At 45.3% G+C, this 26,532-nt stretch overlaps 1 protein-coding gene across 1 annotated transcript in view; it reads left to right on the top strand.

The window, feature by feature from the left end:
• Positions 1-26,532, top strand: part of ror1 (receptor tyrosine kinase-like orphan receptor 1) — a 357,093-nt gene that overhangs the window by 320,740 nt on the left and 9,821 nt on the right. Inside the window, exons 5-8 of the mRNA XM_038794486.1 lie at positions 742-869; positions 2,372-2,689; positions 4,190-4,435; positions 7,794-7,996. Of these exons, the coding sequence (XP_038650414.1) occupies positions 742-869; positions 2,372-2,689; positions 4,190-4,435; positions 7,794-7,996 (895 nt within the window). The remainder of the gene's footprint in view (positions 1-741; positions 870-2,371; positions 2,690-4,189; positions 4,436-7,793; positions 7,997-26,532) is intronic.

Below are 26,532 nucleotides of genomic sequence, written 5' to 3'. Positions count from 1 at the left end.
TCCCTGCCATTGGGTCTTTAATGTTCACCAAAACCGACAGACAGGACTTCCGTTTAATATCTTGCCCAAATGGTAACACCTCTGACAAGGCAGCATATCGGCTTGGATTATGGCTGAAATCTTTCATCCTCCTTCGCGGCTAGGATTTTCCGGTGCCGGTTGAAACCGAATGGTGTTTTGGCTGGAATGCCAAGTGCTCCACTCTCGCTCACAACAAGTCCCGCCTTGGACGAGAATGAAGAATCTCTCTCTCTCTCTCTCTCTCTCCCCCACCACCACCAATGTGTTTATTCCTTGAGAGTGGTCCCAATGGATAGGATTAGGCTTGGCTGTGAATAGCCTGTTTATACCCACTGTTTGGATACGCTCGCAAAGAATTGTCACTTGTGTGAAGGATGCCAGTGCTTGTACTGTACCTGCATTAGAATTAGAGACATCAAGAGAGGTGGAAAGAATAATTAGTAAGAAATAGATGATCACTAATACCGTTGAGCATAAAGCACTGAAGAATTTAGGTTTTTTTTGTGTCAGCTGAAAGAGCTAAAATTAGAAATTCACTGAAGGCCTTTGTTTTTTTCAATAACTTAATTTTTTCAAGATGTTCTTGGATGGTTTTTGAATATTGCAACAAGAAAGGGTTTGAAATTGGTAAAGATGTTTATAACAGTGGCCTCTAGTGGTCATTATGATTCAAACACTTCAAAATGTGACTGGTCTGTTGCCTTTCCTTTCACTCTATAGAGTTATGTTTGAAGAAGATGGCTTTTGTCAGCCTTACAGGGGTATTGCCTGTGCAAGGTTCATCGCAAACAGTAGCATATATGTGGACTCGCTCCAGATGCAAGGGGAAATTGAAAATCAAATCACAGGTATGCAATGTGAATGATGAGCTATTCCTGCATTTGAGCTTTGATGAAGGGGCCGCATGGTCTCAAGCTGTGGTCACACTGAAATTTAGAAGCTTTTACTGCAGTTAGTAAATTATGGGTTCCGTCTCTGGGATTTGCCAAGTTGGTTGAAGTGCTGATTCATAGGGCCACATGATTCCATAGACACTCGTCACCTTCCAATATCCTGCTCAAGAGGCCATTCGAAATGTGTGAACCGATACATTGTTCAGCCATGGTGGATGAGTATTGCAGACAGGTCCAACTTGCTAATGCAACCTCATATCCAAAGATGCATATTTTCCAACACGTTTTATTGAGGAGACATCAGAAGCCGTCTTGCTATTCCATTTGAGATTAGAGAGAACGAAGAACAATACAGAACAGGAATAGGCCCTTCTGCCCTCCAAGACTATACCGGTCATGATACCACCCTTGGCCAAAACCAAATACCCATCCTATCCATGAATTTGTCAAGATGCGTTTTGAACGTTGTTAATATATCTGCTTCCACAACCTCCCCTGGCAGCACGTTCCAGGCACTCACCACCCTCTGTGTAAAAAAACCTGTCTCGCACATCTCCTATAAACTTTGCCCCACGGACCTTAAACCTATGTCCCATGGTGACTGACCCTTCCACCCTGGGAAAGAGTGCCTGCCCATCTACTCTACCCGTGCCCCTCATAATCTTGTAGACCTCTATCATGTCACCCGATATACCGCCGTTGTTCTAATGAAAACGGTCCGAGTCTATTCAGCCTCTTCGCATAGCTAACAACCTCCAGAACAGGCAACATCCTGGTAAACCTCCTCTGCACCATCTCCAAAGCCTCCACATCTTTCTGATAGTGTGGTGACCAGAATTGTGTGCAATATTCCAAGTGCGGCCGTACCAAGATTCTAACCAGCTGTAGCATGGCTTGCCAGTTTTTGTACTCAATGCCGCGTCCAATGAAAGCTAGCATTCCATGTGCTTTCTTGACTACCTTGTCCACTTGTGTTGCTACTTTCAAAGATCTGTGGACCTGCATGCCCGGATCTCCCTGACTTTCTATATTCCCTAAGAGTTTTGCTATTTACTGTATATTTCCCCTCTATGTTAGGCCTACCAAAATGCATAACCTCACATAGCTCAGCACTGACTTGGAATTGAAATTGGGACTTCCAGATCCTTGGTGTATAGGCAGTGAATTTATCCACTAACCTATCAGAGGATCTCTGGGACATTTAAAGGGCAGACTTCTTTACAGTTAACTAATTATCGTAGAATATTTTTCTTGTAATGCAGTGTCTCTTGTAAGTTCATCTAATGATACGTGTTGATGTAATTAGTTGAAGAATCTCTGTAACTTTGATTATCTTCTAAAGTTAAGTTGAGCTGAGTCAAGTAGTTTTATCCGATATAATTATTGCTACTGATTTGCAAAATTGGAACAATTTCAAGCTCTAAGCAATTTAATAATCTTGCTCATTTACCCCGTAGCTGCTTTCACCATGATTGGAACCTCAAATCACCTAACAGATCGGTGTTCCCAGTTTGCCATCCCCTCGCTGTGCCATTTTGCTTTTCCTTACTGCGATGATACCTCGTCAGTACCCAAACCTCGTGACCTTTGCAGAGACGAGTGTGAGATCCTGGAAAATGACCTTTGCAAGACAGAATATATTTTTGCCAGGTCAAATCCTTTGATCCTAATGAGATTGAAGCTGCCAAACTGTGAAGATCTCCCCATGCCAGACAGTCCAGAGGCAGCAAACTGCATGCGCATCGGAATTCCTATGGCCGAACCCATCAATAAGAGTAAGTAAGGACGTGTTCTTTAACTGAAAGAGGATATAAATCAGTCCAGCAGTTTGAGAGTTCTCTCTGGATTTTTTTTTTACATTCTTTTCTCTCCATTACTGAAGGCAGTATCTGGTGCTCAGGAATATTCCACAAGTGTCAATAATTATTTCTTTCCAGTGGTTGTTCTTCATGAATTAACTATTCCACCAGGGGGACTGCAACAACTACACCTGGCTCTGTTGCATGAATGGATACCAGATATACTGCCAATAGTGGCATTACAATCAGCAGCTGAAATCCTGGTTAATTTATTTCCCTTCATCTCTACCCAGGACAATCTTTATTCCAGATAATAAGCTCTGTGCCATTGCCTATGCTGAGGTACGTTAACTCAGAAGACACCTTGGGGCAGTGCTGGTGTGCATTGCTCAGGATAGCGGATGGTGCACTTAGCTACGAAACAACGGGGGAGTCACAATCAGCTTTCATGGCCAACTGGCTTGCTAACTAGAGATGAAACCTGAAGGAAAATATGGAGCTACTTTCAAGCAAGGAAAGATATTTTTGCATTACTGCAGTTTTTCTTGGTTAATATAAACATGGCTAGTGACAGGCTCGCAATTACAAGTACTATGTTTTCATTCTCACCCATTTTCTCCCTTCCTAAAATGCATTAATTCCATGATGGGATATGGTTTCACAGGCAACAATTGGACACCATTCATCATAATGAATGTCAATAAGTTATTTGACCACAAAGGGCATCACAGCTGAGCCCGATTGTTTTGTTTATCCAACATCCAGATGCATATCTTTCCAGTAGGGATTGCTGTAATGATATCGAGAGTATGAACCCCAGCTCATTTTCCTGTTCCTAAACCAGGGCCGCTGCGGCCAGTTTAGTGCTCCACGGGTGGCTCTGGCTGAGTTCAGCTCACTCACTTAACACAAATTAGGAACAGAAGCTGAAATGTTCCTAGTTTATGACTTGGGTACTTGCTAGGAAACTTAATTCATCCATCAAGAAAACTCCTCATTTTCAAAAATCTATTTTTGCTAAATGGAATTTCTGAATGGGTTGCTGATTGGTTGGCAAGCTGGTTCTGAATTGCTGAGGCATTGCCATGGAAATAATTTAAAATAATCAGCCAAGCTCATAACAAGGCTCAGTTACACTTACTAGCAATGACATACATTCACAAACAGAGACCGTTCTCTGCAAACAAAAGGAATATGTTCAAACCTTATGCCTTTTTTTAATTACCTGGGAGCTTGGGGAACCAATAATTCCCCATTGCTTTCTCCATGGCAAGGCTTTGGCCAATCAGAATTGGCTTGACAACCAATCAGCACTCATTTCTGCTGTAGTATAAATTGCTGTGATTGTTTGAAATTTGGCATTCTTGTGTTTGTCCTGATGACAAAACTTTTAATGTGTCTCCTTTCAGCAATGTTCAAGCTCGGTACTATCAAGTGACTGTTTCTGTACTGTGTTTCTTTTCCGCCCTCCAACAGATCACAAATGTTTTAATATTAGTGGTATTGATTATCGGGGCACCGTGAGTGTAACCAAATCAGGCCGACAGTGTCAGCCATGGAACTCTCAGTATCCACACAGTCATTCTTACACTTCAGTTAAATATCCTGAACTCAATGGAGGCCACTCATATTGCCGGAACCCAGGAAATCACAAGGATGCTCCGTGGTGCTTTACTCTGGATGAATCCGTGAAATTGGAGTTGTGTGAAATTCCACTGTGTGGTAAGCACCATATCTTGATATTTTGATAGAGGAAAGAGATGTAGAGCATTGGGTCAGTATACTGTAATTTTACAGAAATATCAGTGAGGGTCAAAATTCCCAGTTCAGGACAATAACAAGATTCCAAAGGCAGGTGAGAAGTCAAAACAACAAGTAATGGTCAGGAACTACACTGTCTGGACTTTAAAAACCTTGTATCAGGAAGAAAAGCTGAGGATGAGCGAGTGTTCCGCACTATTCGGGGCTCTGGGAAAGCAAATATCAAAATGTGGAATGGTGCAGGGACTATGCAATGAGCCACAATAGTCTACAGGTTAGTATCTTTGACATGCAGGAGGAATAATGGAGGAAAGTTTGGCAATTGCCATATAAGTTTTGATGAAATAGAGACAGACAAAAGAAAAATTTTAACAGAGAAAGTAGGTGCAAGAAAGATCACCTGTTCGGATTCGCTTCCGCACCGGGAATGGCGGAGGACCACGGCCTCCGGTGCAGAAAGATAGAAAGCCCCCATGGCACAGGCCCGCCCACGGATCGGTAAGCCCCAATCGCGGGCCAGGCCAAAGTGGGGCCACCTCCTGGGGCCAGATCCCCGCACTCCCCCCCCCCCCCCCCCCCACCCCCCCACCCCCCCAAGAATCCCAGAGCCCGCCCGCGCAGCCAGGTCCCGCCGGTAAGGGACCTACTCCAATTTACGCCGGCAGGACTGGCAACAGACAGGCGGGACTTCAGCCCATCGCTGGCCAGAGATTCCGGGCAGCTCCGGCCCCCATTGAGTCGCGCCAGACCCCGCTATTCTCCGAGACGGGCGGCATGACTCACACCGGGCCAGTTTTTGGGGAGCGGGAGAATTACAGGGATGGAGGAGGCGATTCTCCTACCAGGCAGGGGGTCGGAGAATCCCGCCCCAGGTCACTGTTGAAAGTCGATGGTTACTGGGCGGGATTCTCCGAGCCTCCACTACGAAATCACAACTGGCGCGGGGGCGGAGCATGGGTGTTGACAGCGAAATCCAGCGCGACACCGCTCCCGCGATTGTCCGCGAATTGCGCGCACGTGCGCAGCACGGGTAGGCGGCCATTCACAGAGGACCCCCACCCCGCGCGATTCTCCGACAGAAAACTGGCCACGTTGCCGACGGCAATGGTTCTAACCACGTTTTGCCTGTCAGGAACAGCCAGTGGCGGCTGCAGAGTCAGTCAGCGGCCAACCTCTTGGGGGGGGGGGGGATCCTTCACCAGGGGGGCCTCATGGACGGTCAGGCTAGCAATCAGGGGCCGCTGATCCGCAGGCGCACGTGATCCCGGGTGGGAGGGGGCCTATATTTTCGGGGCCGGGGCCATGCACAGACTCCTGACCGGAAGTGCAGGGCTTCAGGAAAGTCCAGAGTGAAACGCCCGCGTTTTGACTCTGGAGTGGGGACATAGCCCCATTATTGGAGAATCCCGCCCACTGTGTTTAACTGTAGAGAAAACTATTATTATAACTGCAATATGTTGTACTTTTATTGAAATGCACTGTACTTTAAAACAACGTAACTAGTACTTTATTATTGAGATGTATGATGCTTAATAAGGTGGTATTGTGTTTTGTAACATTGGTGAAATGTTAAAGTTCACTAAGTTATATTACTAAAAAAAACAAGAAATTTTATTCCACCAGTAAATTTTCTTGCTTATGTTGTGTTTTTTTATTGAAGGATTAAGGAGTTGGTGTTGATTTTTGTTACTATGGTACTTATATGCTGAAGTCCTTTAGAAATGTGGGGCGCGATCTACTGGCCGCATCGTGCCCAACGGGGAGCGTGGCATGGCCAGTAGATGTCGGGTGAGGCCTCCCGCAGCCACAACGCCACACAGGATCTACCCAAGTCCAACATGGCGGCGTGACCAGAATCCCGCCCAGAATGGGCGGGATCGGGCTGCGCTCACTTAAGTAGGTCTTAAACCTACATAAGTGTACATACCTATGGTCTACCAGCCTCCCGTGATCTACCGGCCTCCCCAGGGAGGCCTCAGCTGGGCGCCATTCAATATTGGCCCACACAAATGTGGACCAGGCGGAACGGCACCAGGGGTGGTCTCCTGGGCCATCGGAGAGCCCTAGGTGGTAAGGGATAGGACAGGGTGGCCCCCTGGCCCTCTCCCTGGAACGTGGGCGCCTTGGCAGACTGACATCATGGCATTGCCAAGGTACCCAGGTGGCACCACAAAGCCAGCGGGACCACTCTCAGGTTGGGATGGCACTGCCAAGGGTCAGGGCCTGAGCAGGGCCATGCCCATGAAAGGAAGGTGGAGGGGGTATGAAGGGTGGGGGTGCAGGACAGATATTTAGGGGCCTCTAATAATAATAATTGCTTATTGTCATAAGTAGGCTTCATTGAAGTTACTGTGAAAGCTGGGAGGTAGGGGGGATGAAAGATAGGGGTCCTGGGAGGGAGGGCCTGATGAGGGGGTCCCTCATGGTCCTCATAGCTGGCTGTCCTCAGCGGTGGAGGGGGGTGGGGTGGAGCGGGGCGAAAGAGGGCGGTTGACAGTGTTTTATGTGCATTCGAGGCGACATTGTCCATGGTGCCCCGATCTCTGACGAGTCGGCCTGTCCATCGATCTCAGCACCCCGGTTACGAAAATAATTCTAAGTATGGACCAAACCGGTGAGAAACTCCCCAAGGCCCAAAAAGGTGCCAAAGCGTGGTTAGATAGCGGTGGGGACTCGCCGACAGAGCCAGGGAGAAACTCCCAGCAAAACCCACCACAAATGACACTTGGAAACCTTTCCGTTACATAATGCCCATGGTGTTGTACTCTTGAAGCCCGATGGAGTGGTGGTTTTCCTTTCCTTTGTTGGTTGTACTTTTGTTAACAATGTGCCAGCTTTGGTTTGGTGGGAGCATTCTTGCCTCCATATCAGTAGGTTGACGATTTCAAAAAACAATCCAGAGATGTGAGCACATAAACTAGACCGACTTCAGTAACATTCTGAAGGATTGTTGGACTGTTTGATGTGCCATCTATTGGCAGAGACAAACTGCGACCCTGGCTATCCCCAGAGGTGGATATAAATAATTCCATTGAACTCTTTGAAGAAGAGCAGGGGAATTATCCTGGTGTCCTTGCCGCCAAACAGCATCACTTAAACAAGTTGTATGGTCATTGATCTGATTGTTATTTGTGGAATGTTGGTTGTTCACAAATGGATTGCTGCATTTTACTGAATTACAACTTCATTGGCTGTGGAACCCGCTGGCATTCCCCACGTTGCGAAAGGTGATGCAGGAATGAATGTTCTTCCTCACTGCGGTATGCTGTGCTGTGTCTTATTATTAAGGGACTAATTTTTTTTTTCCTTTGCAAACCAGACTCCAAAGAAAACAACAAGATGGAGATTCTTTACATCCTGGTCCCTAGTGTGACAATTCCCCTGGCAATTGCTCTTTTGTTCTTCTTCATCTGTATTTGTCGTAATAATCAAAAGTCATCAACACCAGTTATCCAACGACAGCCAAAACCTGTACGAGGGCAAAATGTTGAAATGTCCATGCTGAACGCATACAAACCGAAGGTAAGAAATGGTTGTTGTGTGTTATTTTTTCCCCCATTCTGATTGTGCTTTAGGAATTTCTTTATATCCATGTTCTAAGTTCCTTATGCAGCAATATTGCATCAGCAATGCAGTGAAAGCTCTGGGGAAGGATTTTAGGCACACAGCAGAAGTTCCACCAGCACAGCCTGACTTGGGAGACATCTCAGCCAACGGCAGGACCCAGAAAGGCATCTTCCTGGCAATGGCCAATTAATTGGGTTTGCTTGCTCAATCAGAGAATTGTTGAGAATGCAGCTGCAGAATGATGGCTGGTACCATCAAATAATGGTAAGTGGGGTTGCGGGACACCAAGCACAGGCAGGCAGGCTACAATAATCGTGTGTTGGGTTGATGGATTTGAGGCACAGGGGGCCACCATTGTGAGCCATAGAGCACCAAAAAAAAGGGCATCCCCTTATTTCCACACACATGTCCTCACCCAGCACCCCAAACCTTTTCCCATCACCTCCACCGGGAGGTTGCCAGGAATCGTTGGGGGAGGTTTCCTCCCATGCGGCTCCCCCACACACACACACACGCCACGCGCAAAATGCCTGCAAAGGCAGAACATAGCCTTTGGCTGGCCACTTAAGTGGTTCAGTTGTGTTCCCGGTGGGAGGCATTTTTGCTTCTGGCAAGTTGGCATAGTGGCAGGAAGAAGCTGCCCCCCCCCCCCCCCCCCCCCCCATGCCTTCCTGTACCGTTTTGCCTTCACTCCTCCCAACCCATCCCTCTGATTCTGATAAAATTCCAGTTGATGCACAGGTTTCTGCTGTACCACAGAGAAAACAACCTTGAGGAATTTTCCTCCCGTCGCTGAGTTGCACCATTGTAATCATCATCTATTACATGCACTACATTTAACATGCATTCCCTCCACGGCTGACACTCATAAGTGAGGCATACATGGGTTTTGGACCCATTTTCCTGTGCCAAATGCTGTGGGGATTATTTTGCCAAAGTATGAAAGTGGGCAGGAAATAGGTACAGTGCTACCAAAACTAGCCTGTTTGCAAGTTCAGATCTGGCACGCAATTTTGGTCCTCACTGCAGATTGCCATCAATTGAACTTGCATGGAGGTGCTAACCAAAAACCCTGCCGGTTTAGCTCTAAGGTGCTGATAAAACACAATTTTTGTGGACTACCATATGTGGGTTCCTCATGCCTACTGATGCCGAAAGGTGTAGGGAGTGCTGACTGGCACACAGTGGCATATTTCAGAATGGCTGAGGAGCTAAGGGCGTGAGCACAGGTTCTGGAGATCCTGGTGGAGGAGTCCAGAAGAGAGGGATATCCTGTGCCCATGGTGGGAGGGATGTCACCTCGAGCTCCTCATTCTCCTGTCCCTTTCTCCTGCAGCAACTGCTGCTGTTCCTCATACCCTCATGCCCTCCTCCCATTCCTTGTCTAGGCCAAAGGGAAACCCCTAGCAAGACACCAATGACTATCCACTCCTTTTCTCCTGGTGACTCCTGCAAGGTGTCCAATAAGGTGGAGTAGCACAGCACTTACTCTTTTTAGGTGAAGTCCTCAAAAGAATTTCTGGAATAAATCTTGCTCGACTGTTGGAAAAGTCTTTGCAAAGTGTCCCGAAAGACTCCTGCTGTGTTACAGACGTCCTCTTCACTGCTCCAGCAGCAATGACCATTAAATGTTGAGTATCCCTTTAAGTGGTGAGTATCCCTTTAAATAGAACTTGCAATCAAAATCAATGCTGTGTTTATTCCCAAACAGTTGGGCGCTGTTTGGAGAGGGCATTAGTTGAAGCACTAGCCATTGAATGCCATACAGCCTCTTTAGTGAGCGTTAGAGGGCATTTAAAGTGTCAACCAGTTGTTTCATGAGTCTGTGAACAACCCTTCAGACTTGACGTCATTGGCTTTGACTCCTTTACTAAGAAAGCGCCTTGCACTAAACATGGGCTAAACTGACATTTCAGCTGAAGACCCTATCTTGGCCACTTCTTCATTCTTTAGTTCTTCAAGTATTTGATGAAAATTATTCCATGTGTTTATTACAAATAAAGTTACAAGATTATCATGTGACCACTGGAGGGCAATATCTGCACTGTTACATTGAAAATCTTGATTTATGACAGTGTTGTCCAATAGGATTTCAATGCTCACCAAATGTGTTGCGATCATATTCCCACTTGACATGGAATATGTGCAGTTTAGAACAAATACGGATTCTCCGGCCCTCCGAGCTGAAATTGCGCGCGCACGATCGATGCGGCGCCGGTCAGGGGCCGTTGGAAAAGGGTCCCCCCCCCCCCACCGGCGATTCTCTGCGCTCGACAGGCCGAGTGCCCACTGAGTCCCGCCGGCGTGGTTCTAATGTGGTTCCAACCAGCTAGAACTTGGAGTCGAGGCTGATGTGGGCGTTAAGGTGGTGAGGCGTGGGGATCGGACACCCGGGGGGGCCTCGACGATGGGCAGGCCCGCGATCGAGGGCCACCAATCAGCGGGCCATCGCGATCCGGGAGCGACCCATCTTCCTCCGCGCAGGCCCACTGTGTGGCTCTGCCATGTCGGCGGCACCCGCGCTGAAGTGGGCCACCACGTGCATGCGCGAACCCGCTTGCATGCGCGGCTGCATGGTCTGTCTAGCTGGGCCCGCCGGCAGCCAGAGCTCTAGGATGCACGCTGGAGGCCTGCCAGGCCTCTGGAGAATGGGGAAATCACCCCGGACTTTTGAGGAAAAAGTCCAGAGTGATTCTCACCTGTTTTCCGGCGGGCGTGGGGATTTAGTCCCCCGAAGCGAGAATCCCGCCCCCATCTTTTGAAATTAGGTTTTAAACCATTGATCAAGATTAATACACTCGTTAGCGGAGTCTGGATAACAGCTTCGAAAGGGCTTGGCAATCTCTTGGTTCTGCAAAGCAAGCCAGTTGTACCCATCCGCAAAGGGTGGTGACAATCTGTTAACTGAAGTGTTCTGTTTCTGACAGCGTGCTGCAGTTTGTTTCAAGAAAAGCAAATGTTTTTGAGAGTAAAATGTCTCTACTTTATCAGAATTGATGTATTACAAGTCTCTGGGGAAGGGAAGAAATCAACAGAACTCTATATCCAGCTTTGACAAAGAGTCATCCGGACTCGAAACGTTAGCTCCATTCTCTCTCCATAGATGCTGTCAGGCCTGCTGACATTGTCCAATATTTTCTGCTTTAGTTTCAGATTCCAGCATTTGCAGTAATTTGCTTTTATCTAAATATTGACTTCTGTACTCTGAACCTTGTTTTGCTTACACTCTGTCGTCTGCCATTTCTGAACACAGCATTCGGACGTTTCATAGATCTTTGGCTTGTGGCCAACTTACTTTAATCTCTCTTTTTTTTAAATATAAATTTAGAGTACCCAATTCATTTTTTCCAATTAAGGGGCAATTTAGCGTGGCCAATCCACCTACCCTGCACATCTTTGGATCGTGGGGGCGAAACCCACGCAAACACGGGGAGAATGTGCAAATGCCACACGGACAGTGATCCAGAGCCGGGATCGAACCTGGGACCTCGGCACCGTGAGGCAGCAGTGCTCTCCACTGCGCTACTGTGCTGCCCCTTTAATCTCTTTCTTTGCACTAAACGGGCCCTATTCCTTTCGAGCGCTCTCTTCAATAGGTCCGTGAAGATAAAGACTGAACATATTTGGATATGGCTGCATTGCCCCAGCTTGCCAAAACTGCACATTTCAACCATCATTGGCAACCATGCAGTCCAGTCCATAACTCAAGCCCCACAACTGTTTTGTGAACAAATGTCAGTTAAACAAAAGCAAGGCCTTTAGTTAGCATCCCCTGTGACACTAGATTCCCCAATAAAATTTCGAGAGCAATCAGACTGCTGTCCTAAAAGCCAAACTTGCTTTTACCGCACTTCATAAGAGTGCTTAACAACCTGATGGCCGATCCTTCCTTGCTCAAGTAGTCAAGGGAGTGAGTCCCATCCTTAACACAGCTCAGTATTGTTATGGCTGTAAAACTGAACAGCATTAACTGGCTACAAGTCTGTGACTGATTCACCATGTGGTGATTCACCATGTGGTGATTGACAAACTATTGAACAACACTGATCCATGTGGATCCATTATTTCTTTCAGTTGACCGTTTCCTGTATGTAATCAACATTTGATCATTTGCAACTCAATCCTTTGGCCTAGCTGGCTTAAGTGATGATTTGCTGATGGTTTGTAGCTTTTTGAAAGGATTGGTATTAATGGTCACGATTTAATGGTCTCGTCACACCCAACTTGGTGATGCAGCAAGGCAATTGAATCATGTGAGAGGCCTCTAAGAGATTCACCCTGATGTGTTGGGTAAGCTGGGTCTGCGAGGACTGCGTTTACTGCAGTGGTGAGACAGGCTTCCAACACTTGAAGAAATGCAACTCAATTTTATTGAACTCTTAACTATCATACATGCTTTAACTGTGGTTTGACACTATGCTGACTTGACTGGAGACCTGAGGCTAACCTGACCAGACTATCTTACTACCACATGGTGTTTGTTCTAGTTGCTGCTCACAGGCTCTGACTGTCTCAGAGGCTGGATCCCGAGAGAGCGGGAAAACTAGTGCCCTCTGGCTTTATAGTGGTCGTGTCCTGTCTGGTGATTGGCTGCTGTGTTCTGTGTGTTCACTGGTCATCCTGTGCGTCAATCACTGCCTGTCTGCACTCCATCATATACCTGGATATATATTATGACACGCCCTGCTCAAAACGCCTCCCAAAATTTAACGGAATCTCGCAAGACGTCGCAATCTGGATCTTACCCTTGAGATATTTAAGTGAGCCATTAGGTTCATTTAAATATGTCTGTGCTATATTCTGCTGGCGCCCTGGGACTAACGGCTGTGCCTTGGAGACCTCACCATGGCGCCATTTAGCACTAGTTTCACAAACGAGGACCAGGTGTAACAATACATGAGGAGGTCTCCTAGGCCATTAGAGACAGCCAGGTGCTCGGGCTCTGGGAAGGGCGATACCCTGGCACTCCAACTGGCAGCTTGGCACTGCCAACATGGTCCTTTGGCATTATACCTGGCACTGTGGCATTGCCAGCCTGGCATTGCCAGACTGCTTAAGAGCTGGGTTGGGGAGGGGGGGGGGGGGGGGGGGGGGCCTCAAGGACACTGTAAGAGTTAAGTTGGGTGCAGTGGGAGGGGGGGTCCAGAGGCCACAGTGGGGTGGTTGAGGAAGGTCGAAAGATATGGGTGTAATTTAAAAATGGCCCCTCAATCCCCAAATGCTCTTCCTGTACTGCCAATCTGAGCTCGTACCGTCTAAACCACAGTGTGTATTTAACCCGTATACGATGTACAAATGATCACACAAGTTGCTTAATACAATAATTGTATTAAATAATCCTGTCGTCTGGCAGTGCTGGATGTCTGTTGCTGGTCATCTGTGTCCTCGGTTCTGGTCCCTCTGTGGATGGAGTGGATGGTCCCAACCTTGGCTGGTGAAGGGTTCACCGTTGTTGTTGGCTGTTGAAAGCTGCAGTTGAGAGAGCGAGTGAAGGCCTACGCAGCACCTTTTATCCCTGGGATTTTTGCATGCTTCTGGGCGGTCCCAGGTGAAGATCCAATGGATCGATCAGGTCTCAATCACCCTGATCAATCTTAGCCAATTGGGGTGGACGCCTTGATGGCTGGACGGGTCCCGGTCGACTATATCTCTGAGGCACGTAGGCCTCCCCAAATAAGGAAAGCAGGCACCACTGAGTCTGCCACTTATCAGTTTCTGCCTGGTGCCCATTGTCCCGAGATGGCCTTTTGACGGCATTTTTCCTGTGTCAGTTTCTGCATAAGTCTGAGCTGCAGCCTTTTGTATATTTGCAGGCTGCAACCTGTCTGTGCTCCGGTTTGGCCACATTTCCCATCGATCCCTTCATGCAGCCATTTTAGGTGGCCACAGTTCAGGAAATTATGTAAGTGCGGCCTCGGCAAGGAAGAACAAGGCAAAGTGCTATTAAATAGCGGTGTCTTTCTAAATGCTGCAGGCGCCAAGAAACACTACGCTAAACATGTCTGAAATGGGACTCTATTTCTGTCCCATTAATTCATGCCCAATATTTTGACAGAAGTATTTCTCGTAATTCTCCAAGGTTCATTTATCAAACCAACAATAGTGACCCCAATGGGAGAATGTTGGATAATGACTGTCATGAAATCTACCACACGTATTAGTTAGAATAATGATTTCAGACTCGACCCATGGCTGGAGAAGTACCAAGGCAGTGTAGGTACCTTTCCTCTCTTAGCCAGCATCACTGGCTAAAGGTATGGGCGGTATGGTAACACAGTGCACTGTTGCTGCACAGCGCCAGAGTCCCAGGTTCGATTTCCGGCTTGGGTCACTGTCTGTGCAGAGTCTGCATGGGTTTCCTCCGGGCGCTCCAGTTTCCTCCCACAAGTCCGAAAGACGTACTGTTAGGTGAATTGGGCATTCTGAATTCTACCTCGGTGTACCCGAACAGGTGCTGGAGTGCGGCGACGAGGGGATTTTCACAGTAACTTCATTGCAGTGTTAATGTAAGCCGACTTGTAACTTTAATAAAGATTATTATTATGAGTAGGCTAAAGATATAACTACTTTAGTGATTGTGCAATGTTACGCTTGTACCTACAAAATTCACAATGCTAAATTCAAATTGGGCAGGTAATGCACAATTGGCATAGTACAGACAATGCGAGGTCAGTTTATTTAAATATTTCAGTGGTGCTAGCAGTGTATGATGTACTGGGACCAAGTGTGGGTTGAAAGCAGGAATGTTGGGCACCAGCACTAAAGGGCTCTGTTTGCTGAAATCTGGCGATACTGATTTTGCTTTAACAAGGGTTCTCTTGCTAGTGTTTGCCCATTACAAGACAAAAAAAGGTAACAAGAAAATAATGTTTGACCTTGTAACAAGGAGAAGACTACTGGATTAGTCTTAAAAGGTCTTGTAAAACGTATTTTCCAAAGCATTTATTGCGAATGGATGCTGTGTGTCAAGAACACTGCATGAATGCTTCCATTCTCATTATGCTAAGGCCTCCCGAAACTGTGTCTTGTTTGGGAGCTACTTAATGAGCCTCGTGCACAGTTTGCGTCCATTGCTGGTTGGTCACGTTTTGGAAGTGTTCAGCATCTCAGGGGGATGATAAGTTGTGGATCTCTGTGCCACATATTGTAGGGTGTTTGCCACCAAATTAGCAGCTAAATGCTGTGTCAAACGATGACAATTGCCATAAAACAATGGGAAAATAATTATTAACCAATTGGTTTATCAACCAATTAATAGATTGTCCACCATATCGCTCAGAATTTTAAATAATTGAATGGTGTAAGATTTGCAACAAATTAATTGGTATCAGCTTCAGTTTAACTGAACTCATGTATGTGTAATGGATGGATTGGTTAATGAAATTGTTATCTGGAAACCTCTATAGGTCAGTGCACTGGTCATATTCTGCAGTATCTCGGAGCAATTGGACGATTTGATGCTTTTTTGAAAAAACTTTCTTCCCTCTTTACCTGAAATCATTCACCCGCTGCTTGAATATAGTTTCACAGGTGCTGCCAGTATTTCTGTACCACCATGGTGGGAATTCTTCATACTTGAGCTTCGATTGCCAGTGATGCTTGGCACTTTAACTGCTGAGGTGGCTGTCGCAGCTGCGTGCAAAGCCTGGTCGTGCCTAATGTCCAGGCACATGAATTTTCCTAGCAGTAATCAGGAATGGAAATGCTGGCTGATATCATCGCTGCTCTCCTGAAGTGCGAACGCTGCATGAAGCACAGGTGCCATTGCCCCACCTAAATTAACCCTCAAAGCTGATATTTTCCAGCTCGGTCTAACTCAGTGACACACTGGGCAGTCCACTCCAAGGAAAGTTGGTGAGCTACATATTTATCATATCCAACAGTTCTCTGATATGGATGATCAGTTCTCTCCAATTGTTGGCCCACATGGGAAGGAGCTGTTTGTTTTAATAAACAGACATCACACAGTGCTGTCCTTTCAGTCACAGCCTGTGCTGCCTTGCTTGCATTGTTCAATCAGAGCTGGAACCAGGACTGCTATGCATCAACTGCTCGTATGTGTGTGTACACACAATTCTCGATGCGGCAGTGCCTCACTCGCTTCAACTGTGAGCTGCCTCTGGGGAATAGCTGACATTCACTTTATTTGGAGCCTAACTTGCACTAGACTTGACCCAGGAATGCCTGATGCTGACACTGGATTGCGGAATTGAGAAGCAGTCCCATTTCCCAGTCCTGTCACCCCTCACCTTGATGAGCCCAACATTAAAAAATAAATCCGCTTCTCAGATGGCGATGAAATAGGCCACTCATTGTCCGCATAAATCTTAAAATTTCCAGGAGGAGATAGCAGAATTTTTAAAAGCAAACTACGACAGGCTTTGCCTGACAGAATTTGTCTGAGATTCTGGCAAATATCACTGGCAGTGTATCACGGAGTACTATTAAGAGTTCAGACAATAGTGCAATTAAGTTGAAATGCAAACAGGATGGGGGAAGTATGCATTCCCAGGTAGGAGGGGGAGCTGCTCTTCCTGTGTGGGCCTGGGTTGTATGCCCAGTTCGGTCTTGCTTGAGATGAAAATCATTCTCACTGTGTGGTCACTCACTCACATGCAAGCAGTTGAGTGTCAGATTAATATTGTTGTGGCATTTTTCCAAAGAAAAATAGTCAGCAAGCAATCTGAAAGGAACTTCTATAAGATGGATCTGATCCTAATGGTTAAGTATTATGTTTCAACAATATAACATGGTTTTAAGTACGTCTCTGTGTGTTGAGATTTTGGATCAACACTTGTGTTATTATGGCTGCAACATAAATCAATTAATCTCTGCCAATATAAATTATCCAGACATCTTTTGCTTTTAAATTTTCTACATGGCATCACTGATGTGAAATGGAGTCTTCTAATAATACCTATGTTGTGCAACTTTACAGGATGTTTGCGTAAATACGTTTGTACACTGTGGGTTGCCATAGTCATGTGACCTCAGATGCCATCATATGTAATTTAATGTTTTAGGGTAGTAACCATTTTACCCACCACATGGAACATGGTGTCAGAAACAACCACGGAAGTGTGCAGCTGGGGTTTTGATAGTTGTAAGGGAGCCAGCAGTTGTAAAGAAAAAATTGAGAAAAATTAAAACTATGGCCGACAACTTTGCACAGGACATCAACAGCTGAATGAGTCATTATGGCTTTGCATTTTCCTGTATAAATACTCAGACAGGAAGAGAAGTTTGAGAGGGAATTGTCAATCATTCCAGTTTGCCAGAGTTGAACGAGAAACCTGAAAATATGAGAGTAGCAACAATGTTTTCAGTGATGGCAAAGGAGTGCTACAAGCTCGTTTGCACCATAGGCCACACTGAGGAGCAGAAAAACCGGCCTTATGAAATTTTGGAGTACTTGACCTGCTTTGAGCCCTCTACTAATAATATTTATGAACACTGTGTGTTTAACACTAGAATTCAGGAAGGATGGGAGAATATTGATCATTACGGGCAGCACGGTAGCATTGTGGATAGCACAATGGCTTCACAGCTCCAGGGTCCCAGGTTCGATTCCGGCTTGGGTCACTGTCTGTGCGGAGTCTGCACATCCTCCCCGTGTGTGCGTGGGTTTCCTCCGGGTGCTCCGGTTTCCTCCCACAGTCCAAAGATGTGCAGGTTAGGTGGATTGGCCATGCTAAATTGTCCTTAGTGTCCCAAATTTGCCCTTAGTGTTGTGTGGGGTTACTGGGTTATGGGGATAGGGTGGAGATGTTAACCTTGGGTAGCGTGCTCTTTCCAGGAGCCGGTGCAGACTCGATGGGCCGAATGGCCTCCTTCTGCACTGTAAATTCTATGTCTATGTGACTGCACTGACATGTTGAGCCTTATCTTGAGAGTTTTGGCAACTGAAGGACGACCTCATCAGAGATAGGATTATCTTAGGAACAAGGGAGTCATCTGCTGAGAAGATGAACTTGCTCTTGAGAAAACAATTGACATGTACAGAAGCTCTGAGGTGGCTGATTGTTAGCTGAAGAGTATGAATGGAGACTTGAGGAGGCTTTGCACTACACTGGGAGACAGCCCAAGCTTTCCAAGCTCAGGTCAATGAAGAAAAGGAAAGCCAAGTTGCAGAAGGACCAGCAGAAAGATTAAGGCTGGACTACTGGATGTAAATACTGTGGAGGTGACCATAAGAAGGAAAAGGAAGCATGTCCAGTGTAGAGAAAGCAGTGCACTAACTACAAGAAGCAGAACCACTTTACACGTAAGTCTTTTACTGGAAGAAGAACAGCAAGCCTATAAAGTTGAATGCTGAAAATATACTGAACGATGATTGTGACAAATCACACAAAACCCTAAAACAGGTTAGTGTCTTTAAATCCTGAAGTAAAAAATAGTTTGTTACTGTTGGAATGATGAATACAGCAGGGGAGCATCACGTTAATGTGAAGTATCAGTTAAACACTGGTACTGCATGCAACGTCGTGAGCTTCACAGGCCCGTGTGAAGTTGCTCAAGGTGGTGACTTAAAAATGAAGTCAACTAAGATCAAATTGAAGCCCTATGATGGAAAGATGCTCCCTCAAAGTGGACAAATTTAACTGTGAACCTAATCCAATGGGAAAAAAGATCTCCAGACAGAGGACACTAGGTAGAATTTCCTCATCAACTGAAACTGTCAAACGTTCGGACTGGTAACCCTTCATGTATCAAAAAAGACTTGCAGTGTTAGCATGATACTGGCCATTGACTGTTTAACACATCCTGACAGACAAGCTTTTTGCTCTGATCAAGCAAACTATACAACATGATGTAACTCTACAAGTGCGACAGGATGTTGTGATGAAAGAATGGCCTGAAACCAACAATACCATGCCTGTTGCAAGAAGAAAGTATTGGACATACAGAGATTAAGTGGTTGGCCAAGGTGGCATCTTGTACAAAGGGACCAAGTCATTACCGCTAAAGAGGTGAGGAAATAAATGTTGAAGTGCCTTCACGCAAGCCATCAAGGAATCAATTTGAGTGCGAGGTGCTCTATTGGCCAACCATAAGCAATTAAATCAAGCACCACATGGCCGGTGCAGTTACTTGTAACGAACATCAAACTAAGCAAACTAAAGAACCGTTCATGACTCATGACATCCCAGACAGACTATGGATGTAGATCTCTTCCCTCTCACTGGAACTGATTGTTTCATTACAGTTCCTGTTCAGAGTACTGGGAGTTAGACCAGCTGATGGCTTCCTGGGCCACCTAGTTTGAGTCTAGTCTTTGCTAACCCAAGTGAGTCTAAACAGTAAGTGGAAAAGTGCTGTCCCACCAAATGGAGTATCACAGTCAAGCCTGGTCATCAAAGCCTGATCATCAAAGCCTGATCTTCAGTCCAATATTTGTAATATCACTGTTACAAAACACAGTACAAATGTTGAACTATGTCCCTGCAATCCCCCTAATAGATATCATAAGTGCTGTTTTTCCACCTGACTTTAAGTGAGCACTCTGTCCCTATGTTTCCTAGTCTAGAAGGGAATTTGGATACTGAACTAATACAGGAAAAGGTTTCTTTCCCCATGCTCTGAGCCGAGGATCACCCTATCCCAGCCCTGTGCTGCAAGCGTATTGCATGATTTTAATTATAGAGCATACATCAAAACATTATTAACTTGACATTGATTTATCATTTTCTTTTCAAACATTCTGGGATTTGACTCGTAGTAACTCCTGATGCTGACTGTTTGGGAGTGAGTTTCATTAACAAGATGCCATCATTAATATCAATGACCCAGTCATTTCTCAACAACCCAGTCATTTCTTGCGGCTCTCAATTCATCTTCCTAATGTCAGAAGCATGTCATCTTCCAGATGATCCTTCCAATCATGTCATCACCACTCAATAGTTAACTTGAACCATCTTCCCTCTTCCAATTCCCATTACATTTGCCACTCCAACTTGCAACCCTGAACAGGTTATGTATGTTGTTCACTTTGACATCTCAACTGTTTGCCTTTGCTACTTTACATCATCAGACACATTTGCTGTGGCTTTAAATGTCTTTCCTTCACTGCACTAAATTAATCAATTGTCTCTATTGAGCAACTAATAATAATTGTCCGTATTTCAAATTTATTATCAAGCAAAATCAAATTGAATATCTCTCCATTGGATAGAAACCATCTGTTTCCCTAATTTGCCATAACAAACCAAATCTGTTCCTCATAATTTTTGTGAATCCTTTTTTTCATCTTCTTTCTTCTTGTCATTAATTCTTCTAAAGAGAAAGATCATTACTTTAACCCATATTTCTTCTCCAACTCTAATCTTAACGATCTTGACAAAGAACCTCCACCCATTATTCCTACAAACATTAAAGCCAACTTCAATTTTGTTTCCCCTGTCAGGAGAATCTTTCTTTACTATCTACAGCCCTATGAGGTCTAGTAATTGAGTTAACATTTTTCATAATATGCCTGCCTTAAAATTTACCCTTGTTATATGTCTTCTGTTCAATCTTCTTTACCCCATTCCTTTGTTTAGAAATTTGTTCATGCTCAAACCAATTTCTCTGTTCCACTTAGAAAGTACTTTCTAATGTCATCGGAACTGTTGCTAACTTTCCATGCAGCGTATAATTTGAGAGTTCTGACCTAATGACCATCACTGATATGTTTTTTGGCATGACTGTTCCATTCATGATCTTGGAGACTATGTTATGCACATGCAGAACTCTGTTCTTGCATAATTGGGTAAATTGCAAACTTACATACTGACATACAAATTAGAAGCAGGAGTAGGAAACTCAGCCCTCGCCTGCTCCGCCATTCAATAAGATCATAGCTGATCTGAATATAACTTCAACCCCATATTCCTCCCTGCCCCCTATAATGTTTTACTCACTCACTTCTCAAGAATCTATTTATCTCTACCTTGAAAATATTCAAAGACTCTGTTTCCATCACCTTTTGAGGAAGAGAGTTCCAAAGACTCTAGTCCAGTAAATCTTCTCTGAACTACTTCCAATACATTTACATCCCTCCTTAAATAAGGAGATCAATACTGTGGCCTCACTAATGCCCTATAGAATTGAAGCATAACCTCCCTACTTTTGTATTCAATTCCCCTCGCAATAAATGATGACATTCTATTAGCTTTGCTAATGACTTGCTGCAGATGCAAACCAACCTTTAGCAATTCATACATTAGTACACCTAGATCCATCTGCATCTCCGAGCTCTGTAATATCGCACCATTTAGTTAATATGCTTATTTTTATATTTTTTTCTGCCAAAATGGACATTTTCATATCTTCCCACATTCTACCCCATTTGCCAGACCTATGTCCCTTTGCAGCCCTCTTGCATTCTCTTCACATCTTAATTTCCGATCTATCTCTCTGTCATCAGAAAATCTGGCAGCTATGTCTTTAATACCTTCATCCAAGTTTGAGGCCCCAGCATGATTCTCGTGACGCACCACTCATTACATCTCACCAAACAGAAAAAGACTCTTTTATGCCTACCCTCTGTTCCCTGTTAGCCAGCCAATTTCTATCCTTGCCAATATGTTGTCCCCCTACACCATGAGCTTTCATTTTTAAATCGTTGATATGGCACCACATCAAATCGCTTCACGAAATCTAAGTACAGTACATCTACTGGTTCCCCTTTATCCACAGCCAATATCACTTCTTCAAAGAACTCCCAATAAATTGGTTTCACGTGATTGTCCTTTCATAAAATCATTGTGATTCTGATTACCTTGAAATTTTCATGGTTCCTTGCTATAGCATCTTTAATAATCACTTCTCTGTGATGTTTTCTCAATGGCAGAGGGTAAACTAACTGGCCTGCAGTTTCTTGCTTTCTGTCTCCCTTTTTGAATAAAGAAGTTCATTCACTACTTTCCAACCTTAAGGAACCTTCCCTTAACTTAGGAATTTGGAAAATTAAAACTGATGCATCAACTATCTCACTAGCCACTTCTTTTAGGACCCCAGAATGGTCCTTCAGGACTAGGAGGCTTGTCAGCCCACAGATCCATCAATTTACTCATTACCACTTCCCTGATTGTAATCGTCGTGAGTTCCTCCCTACCTTCCATTTCCTGATTTACAGCTATTTCTGGGATGTTATTTGTATCCTTTATAGTGAAGACCAATGCAAAGTACCTGTTCAATTCATCTGCCATCTCCTTATTTTCCATTATTAATTTCTCAGACTCACTTTCTATAGGACCAGCATTCACACTGTTAACTCTTTTTTAAAATATCTGTAAAAGTCTTACTATCTGCCTTTATATTTCTGGTTTCTGTGTCCCTGGACACCTGTAATGTGTTCCTGGATGGGACGGACAATCGGGTGTCGGGGCAAAATCTGTATTGGTGCCGGGAACCAACCGGAACACCATGCTCCGACCTCCCACTGGCAGCGTGAAGGGGTTCCACGCCGCACCAGCGGGAGCATGTAAATAAATGTAAATGGGTCAGAATGACCCATCTGCATCAATTTAACGGGCCCGTCGCCCAATGCTCAGTTCCTTCTGTGATTCTCCGTGATTTTTGCATACTTATTCCCTCCTTATTAATCTTTTTTATATTCTGTCCGGTTTTCTGACCTGTCACCCATCTTTGTGCAATTATCTGCTTTTTCTTTAAGTTTGATACTTTTTTTTTAGTTAACCATGGATGGTGGGTCATCCCTTGGTATTCTGAAATATCCCCTTGTATGTCACTGCATCCCTATTGACCTATCACTTAACCTAATTTGCTAGTTCACTTTAGCTAACCCTGCTTTCATGCCCTCATAAATGTCCCTACTTAAGTTTATAACACTAGTCTTAGACCCACTCTTCTCCCCTTCAAACTGAGTGTAAAGCTCCTCCTGATCGCTACTACCTAGGAATGCCTTCACTATGAGGTCATTAATTAAGCATATCTCATTGCACACTACCAGGTTTGGTATAGCTTGCTCTCTGGTTAGTGTCAGAGTGTGCTGTTTAATTAACTATCCCAGAAACATGCTATGAATTCCTCATCTAGACTATCTGACTTTTCATCAATTATCCATCATTCCCTCAGAATTCCCAAATGGCGATATAATTCTTCATATGATACAGATCAAAATTCTGTTCTAGCTAGTCTACTTTCCTGTCGATCAGCCTATATGTACTGTTGACAGACTCTTCCCCCCCCCCCCCCCACCCCCATTAACTCAGGGCTTCATCAATGCTCTTTCTCATCTTTCCCATTATTCCTTCTTCATCCTGTCCTCACTCACTATTCACCTTTTTCATATAATTTCACTATACATCAGTTTGTTTTTAGGTAATGTGCCCTCAGACCTCAAAGCTTTCCAATATCTCAAAACATAATAGGCTGGTTTCTGCATCTTGGGACACCTGCAATGCGTTCCTGGATGGGACGGAGAATCGGGTGTCAGGGAATCGGTATCGCCGCCGGGCACCAACCCGAACACCGTGCTCCAACATGCCACTGGCAGTGTGAAGGGGTTCCACGCCGCACTAGCGGGAGCATGTAAATGAATGTAAATGGGTCGGAATGACCCATCTGCATCAATTTAACGGGCCCGTCGCCCTATGCTCAATTCCTGCCATGATTCTCCGGTCCCTGGAGCTGGGAATCACGTGGGCGCGGTTCACGTAAGGTTTCTACAATCGTGGTCCTGGCAAGGTGGACCTGGAATGGTAGACCTCATGGTGGGCAAGGGGGAAACCGTTGGTCCGCCACGCTAAGGCCGCAATGGTACAGACCATCCGAGGCCCAATCCCTGTCCCCGCACCGCCTGATTCAGACTCCACCAAAGAGATGTAAGTTGCACTAGATGCATTCCAATTATTCAAGCGTGTGATTTCACTGCACTTGCCTCTCTTTGATGTGATCAATGTTTACAAACATTGGGGTTCCACCACTTAGGCCAGTGAAGTGTGAAAGGTTATGAATGGATCAAAGCTGCAGATGGTTTTTACTAGCTGTCAATCACAGACCACTCTGAAAGCTATGAATGGCCTGCAGATAGTGGATCTGTGGGAACCAGATGCAGGCACAGTTACTGTCCTTTGAGGAATAGACACGTGGAACTGCAAGTTAAGTACTACAGCTATGGAGCGGGATTCTCCCAGCCCCACGACAGGCCAGAGAATCCCTGCAACTGTGCCGCGCCGGCACGCGATTCTCCTCGGAAAGGAGAATTGGCGCCGGCACGATTGGCACGGCGCCAATCGCGGGCCGCCGATTCTCCGGCCTGGATGGACCGAGCGGCCACTCTAAAAAGGCAAGATGCCACCAGCACCGTCCACACCGAAGGGTCGGGCGGTGGCCTGTGGGGGGGGGGGGGGGGGGCGGAGGGGGGCTCCGACCCCCGGGGGTGGTGCCTCCGATGAGGCCTGGCCCACGATCGGGGCCCACAGATCAGCGGGACGGCCTCTCGCTCCCTGGGCCTATTTTCTTACGCACTGGCCCCTGAACTCCCACGCCATGTTGCGTCAGGGCCAGCACGTTGAACGATCTTTCTATTGCGCCACAGCTTCAGATGGCAGTCCGATAACAGGATTCCCTGGGAATCCCTCATATTCCACGCTATGCATAAATTTACATGGCATGGAACACTGAATTGCATCCCGCTTTACAACCGCAAGGAGATTGTAAAACTGGTGCAATTCAGCTTCAGCGGGTTAACACAGTCACGCAAACAGAGAATCCAATGTTTGACTCATTAAATCGTGATCTCCTCTGTCCTCTGAAGTGGAAAAATTGAAGTCTTGTTTCTTTCAGTGGTTCAAAAACAATTTTGTGTACTGATGCACCATCAATTGGACACGAGACGAAGATGAGATCCAAACGATAGGCTTTAATGCACAAGATGTGTGCCCGGCAGCAGACGTACAGAAGAATGGCCGACTGCCGGGAAGCACGGGTTCTTATATCCTGCCTTGTAGGCGGAGCTACCTACCTCTCAGCCAATCGGCTGAGAGGCACATGACTTACCCGGGCCAATGGGCAGTGAGTCCCCTGCACCAATAGCAGCTCACTTCTAAGGTACTGTAATACCCCTAGTCATACTACCACATGTACCGTTTACTCTAACCAACAGCAGTCACTTTTTACCCTTGGTGGATCCACACTAACATTAGTAGATTCGATTTCCCCGACTTAAAATAGAATTCCCATCTCCCCCACTGCTAAACATGCCTCCAAGAAGCATGGTTCCTTCCAGACACTTTCTTTTGCATCAACAGCTCTTCATTCTTTATAAAGTTCAGGTTTGACCCAAAACTTGAATACTGCTTCCATACCTGAGGTTATCTTGGTGCCTGTCTTACACGTGGACAAAACATAATGAAAAACTTGTCATACGATGTTGTCAGAGAGCGGAGGAAGGAAAGCTTGGGGGAGAGGAGGCCCATAAGAAAGAAATAAAACATTCTGACATCAGATATATCTGGTATATTGAATAGTGGCCTCGGTTATAAATGCATGGACTTTGCTTGACAAGTTGTCTTTGTTTTACATTCTCCATTATTGGATACTGTAAATGTAACCCCCTCCTCCATAACGTTAAATAACCCTACTCCCGAAATGATGGAATGAGATTGATCTAGAATTTTGTTGGCAATTTTTATTTACTCTTCTCCTGAAGACTTGATTCATACTGGGAAGTTGTTCTGTAGGCCGGCAGCTATCTCATTCAAACCTCATATTAAGAGTCATCGGAAAGTGTGGACAGCCTATTTAACTGAAAAGGCATATCACAGCTGAGCCTAGCTCTCTGCTTGCCCAGTGACAAAATAGTAAGTTTTCCGGCGGAACAACTGAATTATGAACAGTAATTTGGACTGATTTTTGTTTCCCCTCTCCTCTCTCGCTTCACTGTGAATTGCAGGCAGTAATTGTATCACGTGACAGTTGCTGCCGCTGAAATCGGCTAACTCAGCACACACACTGCGAGCGAATTCTAAGCTCCTTCCTGGTCTTTAGGTTTCAGCTTTATGCCACTTCATGCACTTACCTACAGGACTCTGGATTCCTGTGTTAGGTCAGAGAAGAGAACGGTGTTTATTAATTACAGTTATGCATGGAAAGTTTTCATTTCAATATTTTACAAAAGGAATTTGGCAGGGTCCAGGGAACAAATAAAAAGCACGAAGAATAGGGTCTCTTTAATTGTTTCTTTTTTGAAACATGGTAAATGAAACCCAGACTTGCCTGGTACTTAACATAAGTGGTTTTTTTCAGAAAGAGGGAAAGAAAATGCGGAAATCTGGCCTGTCTGGAGTCAGTTGTTTTTCTTCCACTGGGTTCAGTTTATCTTGGCTGGAACCCGAGCGTGTATCTTACATTTGCTGTACAGTTTGATCGGCTGGGTACAAGACCAGTCTGTCAAACAAAAACAAGCAGATTTATAGCCTCCTGTCGTGTTGTAAGCTGTCCTGAATCTCTAAAGTTATGGCTCCTCTTTTCTCTTTTGATAGTCA

The sequence above is a fragment of the Scyliorhinus canicula genome, chromosome 4, assembly GCF_902713615.1.
Source record: "Scyliorhinus canicula chromosome 4, sScyCan1.1, whole genome shotgun sequence".
Classification (NCBI taxonomy): domain Eukaryota; kingdom Metazoa; phylum Chordata; class Chondrichthyes; order Carcharhiniformes; family Scyliorhinidae; genus Scyliorhinus; species Scyliorhinus canicula.
This window is presented reverse-complemented; position numbering and strand designations above follow the sequence as displayed.